This window comes from Ipomoea nil, unplaced genomic scaffold, assembly GCF_001879475.1.
Source record: "Ipomoea nil cultivar Tokyo-kokei standard unplaced genomic scaffold, Asagao_1.1 scaffold2422, whole genome shotgun sequence".
Lineage (NCBI taxonomy): Eukaryota > Viridiplantae > Streptophyta > Magnoliopsida > Solanales > Convolvulaceae > Ipomoea > Ipomoea nil.
The window spans coordinates 1110256-1127157 of NW_017618850.1; the positions used below are offsets into that span (position 1 = coordinate 1110256).

At 35.4% G+C, this 16902-nt stretch overlaps 1 protein-coding gene across 2 annotated transcripts in view; it reads right to left on the reverse strand.

Moving 5' to 3' along the window:
- The window catches only part of LOC109152511 (probable E3 ubiquitin-protein ligase ARI7), a 19336-nt gene extending 11824 nt beyond the window's left edge, over positions 1 to 7512 (reverse strand). For both annotated transcript variants that reach the window (XM_019300205.1, XM_019300204.1), the window contains exons 1-4: positions 6996 to 7512; positions 6135 to 6259; positions 5829 to 5931; positions 1304 to 1394 (exon numbers count right to left, since the gene is read on the reverse strand). In XM_019300205.1, the coding sequence (XP_019155750.1) occupies positions 1304 to 1394; positions 5829 to 5931; positions 6135 to 6259; positions 6996 to 7178 (502 nt within the window). In that variant the 5' untranslated portion in view covers positions 7179 to 7512. The remainder of the gene's footprint in view (positions 1 to 1303; positions 1395 to 5828; positions 5932 to 6134; positions 6260 to 6995) is intronic.
- Positions 7513 to 16902: the final 9390 nt, after the last annotated feature.

The window sequence follows — 16902 nt, forward strand, 5'->3', positions numbered from 1 at the left end:
AGTTAACTTATCATTTTCAGTGTGGTATTACAGTGAGGAGAAGGGTGATTTTCATCATCTATATGGGATAAATTGGCTCCCAATAATTATCAGTGCTTCCCATTTTTTTTCTTTGAATATTTAACAAACTTGACTCAAGAGAATTATGTTAAGCAGGGTAGCAAATATTGCAACATAACCTATTATTAAAGGAGATTCAGCCTTAAAGGGAATAGTGATTTAGGTGCCTCTATTTGGCAACTATTCACAACAAAAACCTATTAAAGGATTTAAAGGAGACTTAGTCTTAAAAGGCAGTAGTGATTTCGGAGTTTGGGTGCCTCTATTTGGCAACTATTCATATTTCATTAAGCTTTAACATTATTATTTGTTTATTTTTTTAATGAACATCATCTCCAATCACAATATGAAATACTCCATATCAAATTTTGCTTCACTATGCATTGGACAATTAGTTTAAGACTGAACATTCCATCAAGCATTATAAAATAACAGTAAGTTCTTCCAAGTTTACAGCCAGTAGTATGAGAAAGAGTCCTCCATAAATTCAGGTTTTCCCCTGTTCCCTTATCTTTTCTTTTCATTTTGTAGCTGAAAGCTTATAGTCTCCTTTGCATGGGTTAAATACTTGTAGGGGCTTTACTTGTCTCACTACTAAATAATTGAAAGGCTGAAGTTTGTGTGGAACCTTTTCTAAAAGCTAAAACATTAAAACCAACAACCGCGTTACTCAACACACTACCAAACCTCTGTAGAAGAAACATCTCCACAACTAGAGACAAGTCAGACAACATACCCTCATTGCATGACAGCCATAGAACACTTTACTGATATAAACCTCAAAACCCATAATAAAAGAATCCATCAACTCCACATGCTAGTTAAAAGTCTAAAATCAACATACTGTTCAGAGCCTCAGTCCACATCGCCACCATAGTCTTAAACCAAATTCCACTATTTAGGCAATCAGTTCTTGAACAGTTGAACGTGATTTGGAAACTCATTCTCTTAACATTGGAACATGGGGAACTTATGTAGTTTTTTGCAGCTACATTAGGACTCTGTCTTGATGACTGAAGTTATCCACCCAAGCCCCAAACTACTACCAATCCTTTTAATTATCAGTATTACTTTCATTTCTCTTCATGAAAGGACAAAACTTAACAAATTATGTATAATTTTGCAGGAAATCATGTTGAATGAAAAGAAAGCAAGTATTGAAGAAGCTTATTCGTGTTGAAAAGAAGCAGAAACACTAAGAAATAATAATAAGACAGCTGAAGAGAACTTCTAGGAGACTAACCTTTCCAACATGTAGTACAAAAGGGATGGCCACATGCAGCACTAACTGTGCTATCAAGAGGACAGTTATCAAAGCATATACCACAAACCACCTGCTCAAAATAATATTTTAATGCAACCCATTGGAAACTGTTACAATAGACTTAAAAAAAAAAAAAAAAAAAAAAAAAAAATGGAAGCAAAAGATCTACCCCCATTAGAAATTGTTAGCATTTAGATGCATGAACAATCATAGTTTTGGCATTAATTAATATTAATAAGTAATATAGTTAATGTGTGCTTTTGAGTGTGTAGGTTATTCAAATCTACTTGTATCCTTTGGTTACGACTCCCATGGAAGATGTTGTAACAAGATCAAGTTCAAAATTAACTATTAAGGATTAGGTGAGAGTATAGTTGGGTTCAAAACAGGTTTCCTGCAACACTTAGGATTGAAGGACTCCTTCCATGTAAACTAATATTAGTCATTTGTGTAGATGAGTCAATGAAATAACAAAAGGCAATACGGAAGCCAAGCACACGGTCTACAGTTCACTTTCGATGACTCCTCATTTTTGAATTAACAAAAAGGGAAAAAAGCAAGGAGGTTGCCATGCACCGGATGTTGTAAGATGAAACACCAAGTGGACTAATTGTCAATTTTTAAAATTTTGAACTAAAGACAAGTAGATCAAATATGTGGGGTAGTCGTGTTCTAACAGTTCAAAATCCTAAAAAGTTTCTAAAACATAAATTTCACTTGATTTTGATAACTCTCGTGCTCCAAAAGCTCATTTTGGAGTCGGAGTGTAGAAGTATTTTCCTATAATTAGAATACAAGTTTCGAGGTCCTCAAATTATCTATTGAACGCAATTCCTGGTTCTTGTAATATTGTGAAGAGAGAAAGCACAGTTCATTATAATTGTCAAACTCTTAAGTGAGATTGTAATACTCTTGAGAGACCATGCGACAGACCAGCACAAGTCAACCACGAAAACCCTTATTTTGTTGAACAACCCAAGAACAAGAGCTCAAAATCAAACTTTTTAAGTCGAAAAAGCACACCAAAGCGATGAGCCCGGGCTTTGCTTTAAAGCGAAAGCGCAAAGCGAAGCCTCGCTTTTTCACATAAAGCGACGCTTTTTTAAAAAATTAATATATACTTAAAATACTCAAATAGTAATGCAAAATAACATAAATAAAAACTCCTAAAGCCAGAATATCATAATAATACAAAGTTTAGTCATGAAAACAAATTCATTCAAGCCATTTAGTTATCAAAATATCACATATTCAATATTGATAATCATTAACCACCATCCTCCATCTCAAAATCCACTTCTTTATCACCCAAATTGCAGAAGTTAATAACCCCATCATCCTCAAATGCTTCTCCATCTTAATAACAACTAAATTTAATATTTTGATACTAAATATTTTTTTTTTTTAAATTGCTTTATAATTGCACTATTATTTGGTATTTTGGGCAGCTGCCTAGTGAATACTGCCAGAATCCCAGTGAAACTCAAAGTCTCAAATACTTAAATATTTAAGTATTTAACAACAAAGGCTCAAACCATCAACAAATAAAAAAATAAAAAATAAAATACAATTAAAAAAAAAAAAAAAATCTACGTTGTATTTATTTCGACGAGTTGGCGACTTGGTGTAGCGCATAGGGCCATTGATTCTCAGGGAGGAGGCGACGGCAGTGAGGAAGAGCCGAGGAGGCAGTAGTTGCAGGATGTAGAGAGAGCGGACTGCAAACGAAGTAAGTAAGACAAAAGGAGCTTTGCGTTTTGTGTGGAGGCGGAAAATTAAAACCCTCGGACGAAGGAGCTTTTTTTTGGTTTTTTTTTTCTTCTTTCTTGCTGACCGTTGTTGACTCACAGACCGCGTGACAGAGCGCACTTTTCCATCGCTTTGTCACCGTTGCGCTTCGGAGGAAATCGAGGAGAAGCGAGCGCTTCTCCATTTTAGTGCGCCTTGCCCAGGTCGCATCACTTTTGCACTTTAAGCGCAAAAGCGATTGCTTTTAACAAGTTTGCTCAAAATGAAGGCCGAATAACTTAGACCCAATAGGGCACCTGTTGTGTGAACCTGTGGGTGGCGAAATTGCAATACACAATCAAATGTAATCCTATTTTATAAGGAATTCCATGTAAAAAAAAAAAAAAAAAAAAAAAAAAAAAACAAACAAACAAACAAACAAACAAAAGAAAAGAAAATTCTTGAAAGTAAAGTTTCAATATTTCATGCTAGCTTTCTAAACCCAAAAAAAACCCTAAGGAATCCAACAATCTTATTAAATCCTCTAATGGCTTATTGCATTCCACGTGGAATTGATAGAAATTGAAATGAATGGCTCCACCATTTGCAACAGAAAAGCATGGCCATTAAAGAACATAATTAAGCTAATAAGTTTTACAGAGTAATAAGTAAGACCATATCATAAAGTGTTGCTAGTCAAGTTTTAGAACGGTGAACCGTTTCCATGAGATTCTTGCACAAATAGCCCTTCTTACACTCAAGCCCACTCTTCACAACTCGATCCAAAAACTCCATAGCTCTCACCAAATCTTGCATAGACTTGATGATTCTTATGGCACATGCCCAAGTTATTTGTCTTTCGAGTAAAACCAAGTAACGTCCAAATCTAATACATATCAAGCAGTGAATTTGTAATAAGCTTAGATGAGTAAGCCTAGAGTAAGTCACAATTCAAATTTTTTAAACCAAAAAGAACAATAGAGAGATAGGGTTCTACCTTGCCTTAAAGCACAAAGCACAAACCAAAATGTTGCTTTTGTATAAAAAAAGAACAACACAAAGTAGCAAAACATACTTTTATAATCTAGAATAATACATAAAATGGTTTATTATGCAATTTTTAAAACAAAAATACTATAGTTGACATCATTTTATAGCAACACAAGCATATTGCATTCTTTATCATTGACGCATATCTCCATTATAAGTGACGTAATGATTGTTTTAACATAATAAAAAAATACTCCGTAATATAATCATATTAACATAATATTCCGTTATTATTTATCCATACACAAGCATCGTATTGAATACAAGTTAAATTATTAATCAAGCATCATACATTCATACCACCCATTGCCCACTACCCACTCTTTGCGGATGTCTCATTTTGTCCACACGACAAAGACCAAGACCAAAGAAGCAAACAACAAAGAAAGAGAAAGAAAAGCACATCAATCACTAAGCTTCTTTGGGGAAACAAAAGAGAAGAAATTAGAAATGCTTGTTTACTAACTAGAAAATTTCTCCAGTTTTCTAGAGAACTGGAGAATTGAAATCAGAAAACATGTTTACTAGCACAATTTTCCATTTTTAAAACATGAAACAATTTTTCAGTTTTATAGAAAACTGGAAAACTATTAAAATCACTAGGTTCCCATTGGGCATTTAATGGGTGCCTAGGCTGCCTAGACAGGTGCCTAGGTGCACAACTAAACAAAAAAAACTTGATTTTTTTGCACATGACATCCTAATTTTTAGACTTCTTGCAATTATTTTCCTCCCATGAAATATAAGTTTTCAATAGCACACAATAATCTAGAAACACATTCTAACCATAACACATACAAACGAAATAAACAAAAGTTAAAAACAAATTTATATAAATAGGGGAAGGTTTAGGTGAGAACAAACTCCCAAGTAAAAAGTGAAGACTAAACTATTCATCCATTTAGGAAGACTAATGGTTGACGGTTGCTGAAAAATAAAAAGAAAATGGACGGGGTCAATTTTATATGTATTGTAAACTTGCAATAATTATAAAATTAACCCTAGGTTTACCATTGATGAACCCAAATGGGCAGTTGGCTGTGATCAACCTTCACTTTTCACCGGAGGACCATGTTCTCATTTGAACCTTCATCTATAGATTATATATGCAATGCTGATTATTACAACACTGGGAGTCATCGAAAGCTATAAAGTCAATTCTCTTAAGTGAAGTAAGATACCTCTTAGAGGATAATTGATTCACGCCGAAAGCTATGGAGTCAATAACACATCACCAAACCCACCAATTGATAGTTTGAAGATTATGGAGTTGCCAAGCACTAGATTCAGATTTAAGGAAGTTCAGGAAGCTTGGTTGGTGTTCTTAAAACTAATCTCGCTTGAAGACTATGTTGACTTGGTCCATGTATAAAAGCACAATTTTTTTATTTGAGCCTCAATTGCTTCAATCTGAGGCAACCACTTTTCCTTGCTTTGTTGCACTTATATGTTTCCATCGCTTCACTAAGCAACACGATGCAAGGTCGATTGCATTTGCTCGCTTTCAACAAGTGAAGAGGGGTTAGCCTAAAGTAATACTCTTTATTTTATGCTTGTTTGTGATGTCTTTCATTTAAAGTGAGCATATCACAACCTATCCTTAGAAGCATATCTACAAACCAAGTTCATTTGCATCAAAGTTTTATACAAACTATTGCACAAACTCTAATAAACCCTAATCCCCCATCCCTCTTAAGAAATATCTTGGATAAGAGAAATCACTTACTTCCTTAGCATTGGTAAGTCGGATAGTCTTTTCTAACAAGCCAACAAGTTTCCGGACTCTTTCTTCGTCAGAAAACCATTCCTCATGGACCTTATTTACACTCCTAAAAGATAAAAGTATGTAGTTAGTTAACTACAATAGAATTAGGATCTATAGTTCTTGACGATAGCAAACAAAATGAAGCATGATGGTACATCGATATTTGCTAATTGAGGCAGTGATGCTCAAATATCAAAGGATATAAGTGTCCAATCAAAATTTCAATGAAGAAAAATGGCACAATCAATCCAAGAGCAATTAAGTTACCAATTATAACGGCGCAAAAGTAAGCATGCTTCTTCTCTTGAGATGGAAAGAACGGTGGAAATTCTTGTTATATCATCCTCTTGGCGTTGACGAATGTCTTCTTCCTTCAAAACGGTATAATTTCTCTGAATCATAAAGAAGAAACAATGTGATTTTCAAACTAATGGTATAAAAGAAAAGTACTAAAATTAGCCATATAGAACTTATGTGGAGAAACAATTTCTATCATCCAAATCACCAATTTTGGTCTCATCCTAACATAGTGTTTCACAAATGTGAGCACTCTAGTCTAAGTTCATTTAGTTGCATTCCTGCTACTGTGCTACAATGCTAGTACACTGACAATCATATAACCACTCAAAATCACTTGTGTAGCACATTTTACCATTACCCAACCGACCAACCCAATAATAGTCACTATAGGACAAGGAGTAAACAAGTCCTCTCTCCCACCACCGCAGCACCACCTATTCAATATAAATTTACACCAAGCTATAGCCCTAACAACGATTGATTAACATGATAAAGAATACTAAATGTGCCATCTATTCAATATAAATTTACACCATGCTATAGCCCTAAATTGATTGACTAATATGATAAAGAATACTAAATGTGCGCACATGGATACACAAAGTTCAATTATTATTTATCACCACCTTCATCTATAAACATCTCCAAGTTTAATATTGACAACAAATTGGAGTAATTGACTACAAAGACAGGAGCATTATCTATAAACTGTGATTCAAATATTAGTAGCGTACTAATAACTAAGGATTTTCAAACAATTAAACTCGCATGTAATACAAGCTCAAGTGGAATTGAAAACTCGATAAACCGATAAGGAATCACCGGTACCTGAGAACGCCTAAGGGCGAGTTCTTCGGAGTCATCGGACTCGTTGCCCAAGTCATAGTCGGCTAACCCGGCATCACTGTCCATGGCGGATTCCCCATAGCCATAGCCGTCGCCGTCACTGTAGAAGTCCTCGTCGACCGACTCTATGTCGTTGGCGTCATGCATATCATCATCTGACTCCATTGAATGCAGAAATCGAAACTCAAAACCCTAGCTCAGCTCAATCGAGCTCAAGGGTCAGTTATAGCTTAACAAATTGGGGCAATGATTCAAGCGATCGATCGCTTCAATCAAAAAATGAATAAAAATTCTACAAAACAAGCAACTGCAGATAGATACACATTATGTACATGAATAATCCAGCGTTGGGGTAAAGGAAAATGGTAGATGTAGCGTCTTCAGAATAGTGGTGTCGTCTACAAAGGAGTGAGAATCTGTGGGATTTAAATGGAGAAAGTAATGGGGCTACATTATGATGATAGAGAAAAAAGTGGTTGTTAGGTTGATAATTTTTAACTTCACGTCCAAATACTTAGACTAGCATTATAAATAATCTATCTATATCTATATCTATATATCTATATCTATATATATCTATATATATATATATATAAAAGTAAAATCCTCCTATTTCATTTTCCCGCCCAAACTTTTGTAGTAAAACTTATTTGGTAACTGAATGTAAAATAGAAATTAATTAAAATCTATTAATTGATAATATTGTTTCCATATTCACGTATTAACCTAATTGGTAAATCTATTAATTGGTAATATTTTTTCTTTATATTCATTCTTTTATATTGAGTAAGTATATATAGAGATATAGATATGTATACTAACATACAACTGTTACGGCTCCAATGTTTATTCTTGCTCAGGATATTTCTCCATTGAAAACTTGCAGAGCTATTAGACTGCAATTGGTGCGCACCTATATGAAGTCCCATAGAGAAAGGGGAGTGAATCCATAAAATCTAGAGAGTGCATGCTTCACGATCAAGAGGTTTTTTTTTTTTTTTTTCAATTTTACTTTTTTTATACGACTCCAATGTTTATTCTTGCCTAGGATATTTCTCCATTGAAGACTTTCAAAGCTATTAGATGGTGATTGGTGTGCACCTATATGAAGTCCCATAGATAAAGGGGAGTGATTCCATAAAATCTAGAGGGTGCATATTTCCCGATCAAATGGTATTTTTTTCGATTTTGTTTTTTTCTAGAACTCGTGTTGTATATGAAATTGGGAAAAAGATGCATTATAAAGCTGCTTCCTATACTGCAAAAATAAATTGCAAAATAACACTTTTCTTTTTTACTTCATTGTAGGAAACTTCATGCTCATATAAGGGAACATGTTGGTAAGTACTGTAAGCTTTTCAAACAATGAAAAGTTTATGCCATTAAAAATTTTATGGTGATAAGTAATTTCTATATTTTCAAAAAATGCACTCATTATTTTATGTTGTAATTCCACTATGGTACTTTGGTTAAAGAATATAAAAAAAATGACAACTTTTCTAGACAAATTTATTTATTGAAATCATTTTCATCTTTGAAGTCTGTAGATGATAAACAATTTGTTGGTAAGTTTCATTTACAATTTGAATTTACATCTGAATTCTTTTTTTTTTTTATTAACATGTTTGACGTTATTGGTAGGGTCGTTGAGATATACTCCCCATTGGATAAGATCATTGCAGGGAAGCTTTCTTAACTCATTGATTTTCTAATTGTACGTGGATACAAAGTAAATTATCTATTTTTGTTATTTTTATTGTATTTTGTATATGTATTTTTTTATTAAGAACTCCGTAGTTTATTTGTTTATAGGGACAATCAATTGAAAGCTACAGTGTGGGATCAACATATACCAAGGCCAAGAGTTGAAACCTTTTTTTAAAAAAAAAAAAATTCTGGCCTTGCAAATCCTATGGTTGTTCTTATGCAATTGTGTAGAGTTAAAAATGACACGAAGAGTTACTCTAAACACAAGTATTTTAATTTTTCTTTATATTTGAAAGTGTTTGAATAAGGACAAGTAATGAATGTTCTTTTTTATTAGCCAGTTATGTCAAGATATGTAACTCTTGATACACAGCTCCTTTTCAATCAAGATTTTCTGAGTTTTGTGATTTTTTGGAAAGGTAAATTTATTATGTCTTAATCATTATCATAATGTTTTTATCATTTATTTTTGTACATATTTTGTTTATGATTGTCATTTTTTTTCAGTTTATGTGTTGATTAGACCCCTATAATAAAAATTATGGATATTATGAGATGATTGAGGTAAACAATAGCAATAATTTTTTTTTTTAAAATTGATGCAGTGGCATCAAATTAGAAAATCATCTTTTGCCACTTTTTAAAATGATTTATTAGTATAAATTGTCACACTTTAAAATGTATTTTTTTAATGTTAATAAATAAATTAGCTTAAAATAATACATTAAAATCTAAAGGATAAGCAAAGTATAATTTAAAGTATAAAATAAAGCCAAAGTTGTGCAAAGTGATGGGGCATTGTAATAGTCTTAGTGCATCCAAATAAAGGCATCATTTAACTAATTATTTCTTATCTCACATTAAAGGTTCAATACAGCAGATATATATAAAGTATTAGTAATGACATTAGTACTGCTAAATGTGTATATAACTAATTATTTATTGATTTAGGATCAAAGAGTGCTCTATATGATCTTAGAGCTCAAATTTTACTTCCAGATATATTAGTTATATTCTATAATATAATAATATTTTTGGTAACATTATTGTTTGCAAATTCTCCGTATTTTTTTTTTTTACGTATTTATAATATCGTGTAGAAAAGACATTAATTAATTAGGTAATAATATAATAGCATAATTGGTAATATTATGTATGGTATTACCGTGTAGAATTTTTGGATGTTTATCACCAACTAATTTAATACAACTTATTTTTGTAAGCAAATATAAAGTAGAAATCAACTAAAATTTTGGTAATATTGTTTCCATATTCAATGCTCTCACATAACATAATACCCTATATAACAAATTTAAACAATTTATAATATAACCAATTCATATATATATATATATATATATATATATATATATATATATATATATATATATATATATATATATATATATATATATATATATGTATATGTTACAACCTCACGGTCAAATCTATACTATAATTAAAAACAAAATCCTATTTATTTATTTTCTTGTCCAAACAATAGTAAATAGTAAAGGTAAATTAAAAAAAAAGAATGAAAAAAGGAACATAAATATTTCACAATAATATTCTACATCATCAATTAAAAATGGAATGGAAATTAGGTAAATTGAAAAAAGAAATGAATATTAATAATTTACTAAAAATTAAAAATGGAAAAAAGGAATTGAAGTTAGGTTAATTGGAAAAGGAAATGAATATTAATAATTGACTGAAAATAAAAATGATCCATACTTGACTAAAATGAAAAAGGAAATGGTCAGATCATTGCATTTTAATTTTTCACAATAATATTATACAGTATAATACATCAAATCACAATTATGTCATAAATCTTTCACAATTTTAAACAATAAAATGGAAATTAAAAATAGAACGAAAATATTTTAATAATAATATTCTATATCATCAAATAAAAGTAAATTAAATTAAAAAAGGAAATATTTACATAATAATATTCTACATCATCAATAGTAAATGCATATTTTAAACAATAGTAAAGGTAAATTAAAAATGAAACTGGAATATTTCAATAATAATATTCTACATCATCAATTAAAAATGGAACGAAAATTAGGTAAAAATATCACTGCATCTGATATTCTAATTGACTAATTCAATGAAAATAAAATAAAATAAAAAGAATAATGGGCTGAAAATGAATATGGCATTACAAATTGACTGAAAATATAAAAAGAAATGAATACTAATAGTTGAATGCAAATAAAAAATGATCCATAATTGATTAATATGAAAAAAAAAATAAATGATTTGATCATTGCATTTTAATTAAAAATGAAACGGAAACTAAAATTTGACAGAAATATTTCAATAATATTTCTACATCATAAATAGTAAATGCATATTTTAAACAATATTAAAGATAATTAAAAAAAGAATGTAAATATTTCAATAATAATATTATACATCGTCAATTAAAAATTGAACGAAAATTAGGTAAAAATATCACTGCATATGATATTCTAATTGACTAATTGACTAAAAATATAAAAGAATAATTTGCTGAAAATGAATTTGATATTACTAATTGACTTAAAATATAAAAGGATCGCTAATTGACTAATACTCTACCATTATATATTTTCACCCGAGTCACCTATCCTGATGAAGTGAAGGTGTTAGCTCTATACGATGATGGACAGGATTGCGTTGCTACAATCAATGTCATCTACAAACAGATTTCAATAATGTGTAAATATAATCGTTGATATTATGTTTTTTTAAATGACAAAATTGCTATATATCTAGACAAATATATATATATATATATATATATATATATATATATATATATTGCAAACAAATGAATTAAGATAGCAATTCATTCCTATAACTGAGTTGCTAGAGAACGAACATATTTGCCTAATTTAAAAAAAAAATACTAAACAATGATAAATAAAATCTCCAAAGTTACAGCATCGCATGTGTACATCTACACATTAACTATTAATTTGAGCAATTATTTGCTCAAATTCAAACAATGATAACATCAAAACACATAAATAATCCAAAACATATCTTCAATTGCACTGTATAATATTTGATGTTCTAATTTAAATAATTATATATCAATCCAAATATTTTTAATAATATTATAACAAATCCATCTCGTGCATCGCACGGGCGAAAATACTAGTAATAATAATAAAATCCTCGTTTTAAAATTATATTTACACGTTATTTTACTATTAATCTAATAAAAATAAAAATAAAATCTAACGAAATGCTATCACCCCGGCAGAGGCATGTCACTGTCATCAGGAACGCGGAGGAACAACCTGCCGGTAGTCGCGCCTCCGTAGGAGATTTGAGAGAGAAGTTAAGCCATCGCGCTCCCGGTGAACGATCGGTAACACGTAACGAGCGTACTATCGCGCTGACCCACGAGACACTAGGAGGCAACCCTCCACCGCCTGTCGCTCAGGCCCAAACCAACTTCGTAGAGTTATTGGCACAGGCCTTCGAAGCATATTCGCGTGGGGGTGGTTGGGCGCGCAACGCTACTCATCCTCGACTTGCGCAATCGGTTCCCGTCGCGAACCATAGCATTGTAGCCACAGAGCACTCAATGCATTCTAAGGGGTGCTCGCCACGGAACCCTCACGCAGCCCGTTCTGTGCATTCACGGCTTGGCCTCGTAGCACACGCTCAGTCGGTCATGGACCGGTTAGGCGGTCAAGCCGAGCAACGCTCCCCCGCTCAATCAGTTGGGTGGGGAAGAGAGCGACCCAAGGGAGAGTCGCTGCGGGCAATCATTCAGAGAAGGATCACTGCGAGGCATAGGCTCCCGCCGAAGGAACTAGAGAGTCACTCATGCTCCAAGAGCAGCCTGCCCCAAGAATGGCCGACTTGGCAGTCGCTATTCTGGAACTGCGGTAGAAGATAGAGGAGAGAGATCGGTCGACTACTGAAAGTCTATTGACTACTTCCCCTTCTCGGCGGAGGTGCAAGCATACAGGGCCCTAGCGAGGTTCAAATTACCTGGGACCATGTGATCAGCTTCCAGGCCAAGATGCAAATAATTGGGGCGGATGATCCAATGATTTGCCGGGCATTCCTCCCAACTCTGGTTGGACCCGCCCAGGCTCCCCCAGGATCAATCAACAGTTTTGAAGAATTGGCCAGCTGGTTCTTGACGCACTTCGCGGGAAACATGAAACTCAAAAAGTATATCTCATACCTATCCCGAGTGCATCAGGACGAAGGAGAAAGTTTGCGCAAAAATAGCGTCTGGGAAAAGGAGGCCCAGGCAGTCAAGGGCCTCGAGGACAAGACTGCCTTGATGTTCTTCATTGAGTCCCCCCGGGCAGACGGACATTACAACAAGTTAAGGGATGAGAATCCTAAGACATACACCGAGCCATCTAGAGGGCTAACCAGTTGGCAGATACGGAGGAAGCGGTCAAACAAAAGCGCAAATAGGAGATTTCCTCCAATAAGCGACTCTGCGCAGACAACCCCCGAGACGGACGAACGGAGGACGAGGGGGGTACACGTGCGAGAGCTCATCGGGAGCTCCTACCTATTGGCCGACGGCACAGCCCATCTACGAGGCCCGTACCCAGTTAGCCCCACCTCCACCCGCCCGACCTAGAGATAACCTGTAAGTCGTGGGAGCAAGTGCGACCCCTATTGGAGGTATCACCGCACAAACACCCACACCACAGAAGAGTGCGAAGGCCTTAAGGAGGGGATCGAGGCACTCATAAAGCGCGGTCGGCCAGCACCTCCCAATCAATGGCGCTACCTGGGCCTACCCAGGCAGAAGGAAGCGTCATCTTGACCTATTGCAAGGGCGATGGATAAAGGCAAGCAGCCCATTTCAAGAAGAGGACCCCGACACGAACTGGAAATATAAGCCGGTCATCAACATGATCGTCGGCGGCCACGAAGGCGGCGATACGGCGAGAGCCCGGAAGGCTTGGGCTAGGCAACTATACATAGGGTCGATAGCGTTCTAAGAGTCGAATCGAAAGAAAGCTTGCAGAGAGCCAATCATCTTCACAGATGATAACCTGTCTAGGGGCCCGACTCCTCATCGTGACACCCTAGTCATCGCAATGGACATCTAGGGGGTGGTCATTCGTCAGGTACTTGTAGACACTAGAGGTAACGTTAATGTGTTGTACCTAGAAGCGTACAAAAAGTTGGGATTACCCCTGGAGCGATAGTAGTTGGTTAAGATCCCCATAGTCGGATTCACCGGTGATGCAATTGACACAGAGGGTTGAACTTCCTTAATAATGGAGATGGGCATTTGGCCCTGGAAAGTTGGAAATGGAGTTTGTAGTGGTCGCCTTGGAATGTGCGCACAACATCATACTCGACCAACCAAGTTTGGAGGATTTGGGCGCCTTAATTTCCATCGAGTACCTTTGCATGAAATTTCGCACATCGACCGACATCGAAGTTGTGCGGTGCGACAAGAAGATGGCCCGAAGTTGTTACCTACAAGCTTGTCGGAAGGTTGGATAGGATTCTCACTAGGTTAATACGATTGCCCACCTACTGGCCGAGCGGCCTATAGAGGGCCCAACCCCCGCCGTCGAACTAGAGGAGGTCACGTTGGAACCCGACCACCCGGAGAGAAAGGTTCGGATTGGAGAAGGATTGCCTGAACCTGTAAAGCAAGCTGTCACCGACGTACTAAGAAGTTATAAGGAGATATTTGCTTGGAGGTCCGAGGATATGCTAGGGCTTGACAGGTCGATCATAACACACAGATTGGCGGTCGATCCCGGCCTTAAGCTTGTAGCGTAGAAGAGGAGATACTTATCAAATAACCGGAGAGATTTTGTAAAGCATGAGGTAGACACCCTGCTAGCCGATGGGCACGTTCAAGAAGTCAAATACCCCGGCTGGTTGGCCAACGTAGTGTTGGTGCCCAAGCCGCCGACGTGGAGGATGTGTGTGGATTACACCGACCTCAACAAGGCGTGCCCTAAAGACCCCTTTCCCTTACCTCAGATCGACCAATTGGTCGACGACACGGCTGGGTGTGCCCTGCTTAGTTTTATGGACGCCTTCCGGGGGTACCACCAAATATTCATGCACGAGTCGGATGAAGAAAAGACTGCCTTCGTAATTCCTAACGGGGTATACTGCTACAAGGTGATGCCGTACGGCCTCAAGAATGCTGGAGCTACTTACACCAAAATTGTGACAACCCAAATTTTAATTTTATAAATCTCGTTCTAAAGAAATTCAAAATAGCCAATTTTCATTCCTACAAAATTTTTGCAACGAGAACGGTGTTTGAATAAATTATTTTAAGTGACTTTTTAAACAAATTCAACACTGAGAAGTTTTAATTCCAAAATCCTAAATTTTCGGGTACTTCGCGTACCAAGTTTTGAATTGAGAAACCTATCTGAGTGAAACCGGGAGAAAACCGATAAGCCTAAATTAAGTGTTTATCTAGAAAACATTTTTGGGAAAATTCCTTTTCTGCCCCAAACTACTTTAAATATCAATTCTAGCGTTGGTTCATGAAGCATGGCGGACCACAAGCCATCCAAAAACCTTTGTCTGATTCCATCTTTTAGCCAAGTCATTTTACCTTTTTGTCATCCACCAATCATGGGAGATTCTCCTAGGGTTTTGAACTCATATAAAAGGAATAGTAGACTCTTTCATCCTCTCCTGATTCCATTCTTGGCTTCCTAACCTTGAGCTCTGCAAAACAAAGAAGAATCATAATAAGGTTTCTAACATCCTTTTCCATCCATTCATCTTTCTCCCTTCTAATCTTACTCCTTCTAGCTTCTTTCTCTAAGAACTTAGTAGTAAGTTGTTGTATGGTTTGTTTGAGATGTTTAAGAGGTGAAGGAGGGTGTAGCTAGCTTGAGAGGAAGGTGGAATCCTAGCCAAGAGAAGAAATCTGCAAAGGTATAACCCATGGGCTCCCAAAGCTATTTTCTTAGACTCTGTGAAGTCTATTTTGTGGTAGAAATGAGTAGAAATTCTAGATTATTGGGGTGTTTGAGCTATTAAGTGATCTATTGTTAATCTATGATATGTTGTTGAGGTTTTAGAAGTGTTGGATTGTCTGAAATAATTTCTACAAGTGGAAGAAGATCATCTGGTGCACAAGATAGTGTGCACCAGATTGTTCACAGCCCTAGGAGGGAGCCGTTGGCTAGCCCCTTGAAAGGGCGGCCTTAGGGAACGGCCCTTGGAGAGGACCGTTGCCCTGAGACGTGAGAAAGCGGAGCCAGGAGGCGGAACACATCAAGTTTCGCCGAGTGCTCCGCCAAGCTTCAGTTTTGCAGTGGCTGGGCCCTTGTGGCTCAGCTACATGTCGTTTCGGACCGAGGCTCACGGGCCCTTGTGGCTCGGACACTCGGGACCGTCATGACGCATGTTTAGACTTTGATTTCATCGAATTTGGAGTAGAAATGAGCTATTTGTGTTAGATTTTATGAAGAAATATGTCACAGAAGTTGTTTGAGTGCATTTACAGTAAATGGAAATGAGAAGCATCAGACTTAGTTTATTTGTTTGAAGAACATGTTATTATTTGTTTTCTAAATTGAGAAGCATGAACTCTATTGTTAAGTTTTGCTAGAAAAACATGCCTAAAGTGTCCATTATGACTTATTGAGAATCTTGCCAAGTTTATTAAATGTTGAAGTGTATAGAGCATGTTTTCCTTGAATGCTAGATTACAGTAAATGAGATTACATCGAGTATTTTGAGTTCAAGTGCATGTTGAATACTTGCTAAGTGTTTGTCAAAGAAGATTTGCTAAGTTATGATTTACAAGCATTCTTTTTACAAATGAGCGTATATGTATATCTATCTATACTTATACTAAAGCATCATGTTCATTTTATAGCATGATTAAGTTAAGTGCACGAGATTGCTTATGAGTTGTATGCTTGCACAAGATTGCATGATTAGCAGTTGATAGCATGAGATTGCTTATGATTTATATGCTTGCATGAGATTGCATGATTAGTAGTTGATAGCATGAGATTGCTTATGAGTTATATGCTTGCACGAGATTGCATGATTAGTAGTTGATAGCATGAGATTTCTTATGAGTTATTTGCTTGCACGAGATTGCATGATTAGTAGTTGATAACATGAGATTGCTTATGAGTTATATGCTTGCATGAGATTGCATGATTAGTAATTGATAGCATGAGATTGCTTATGA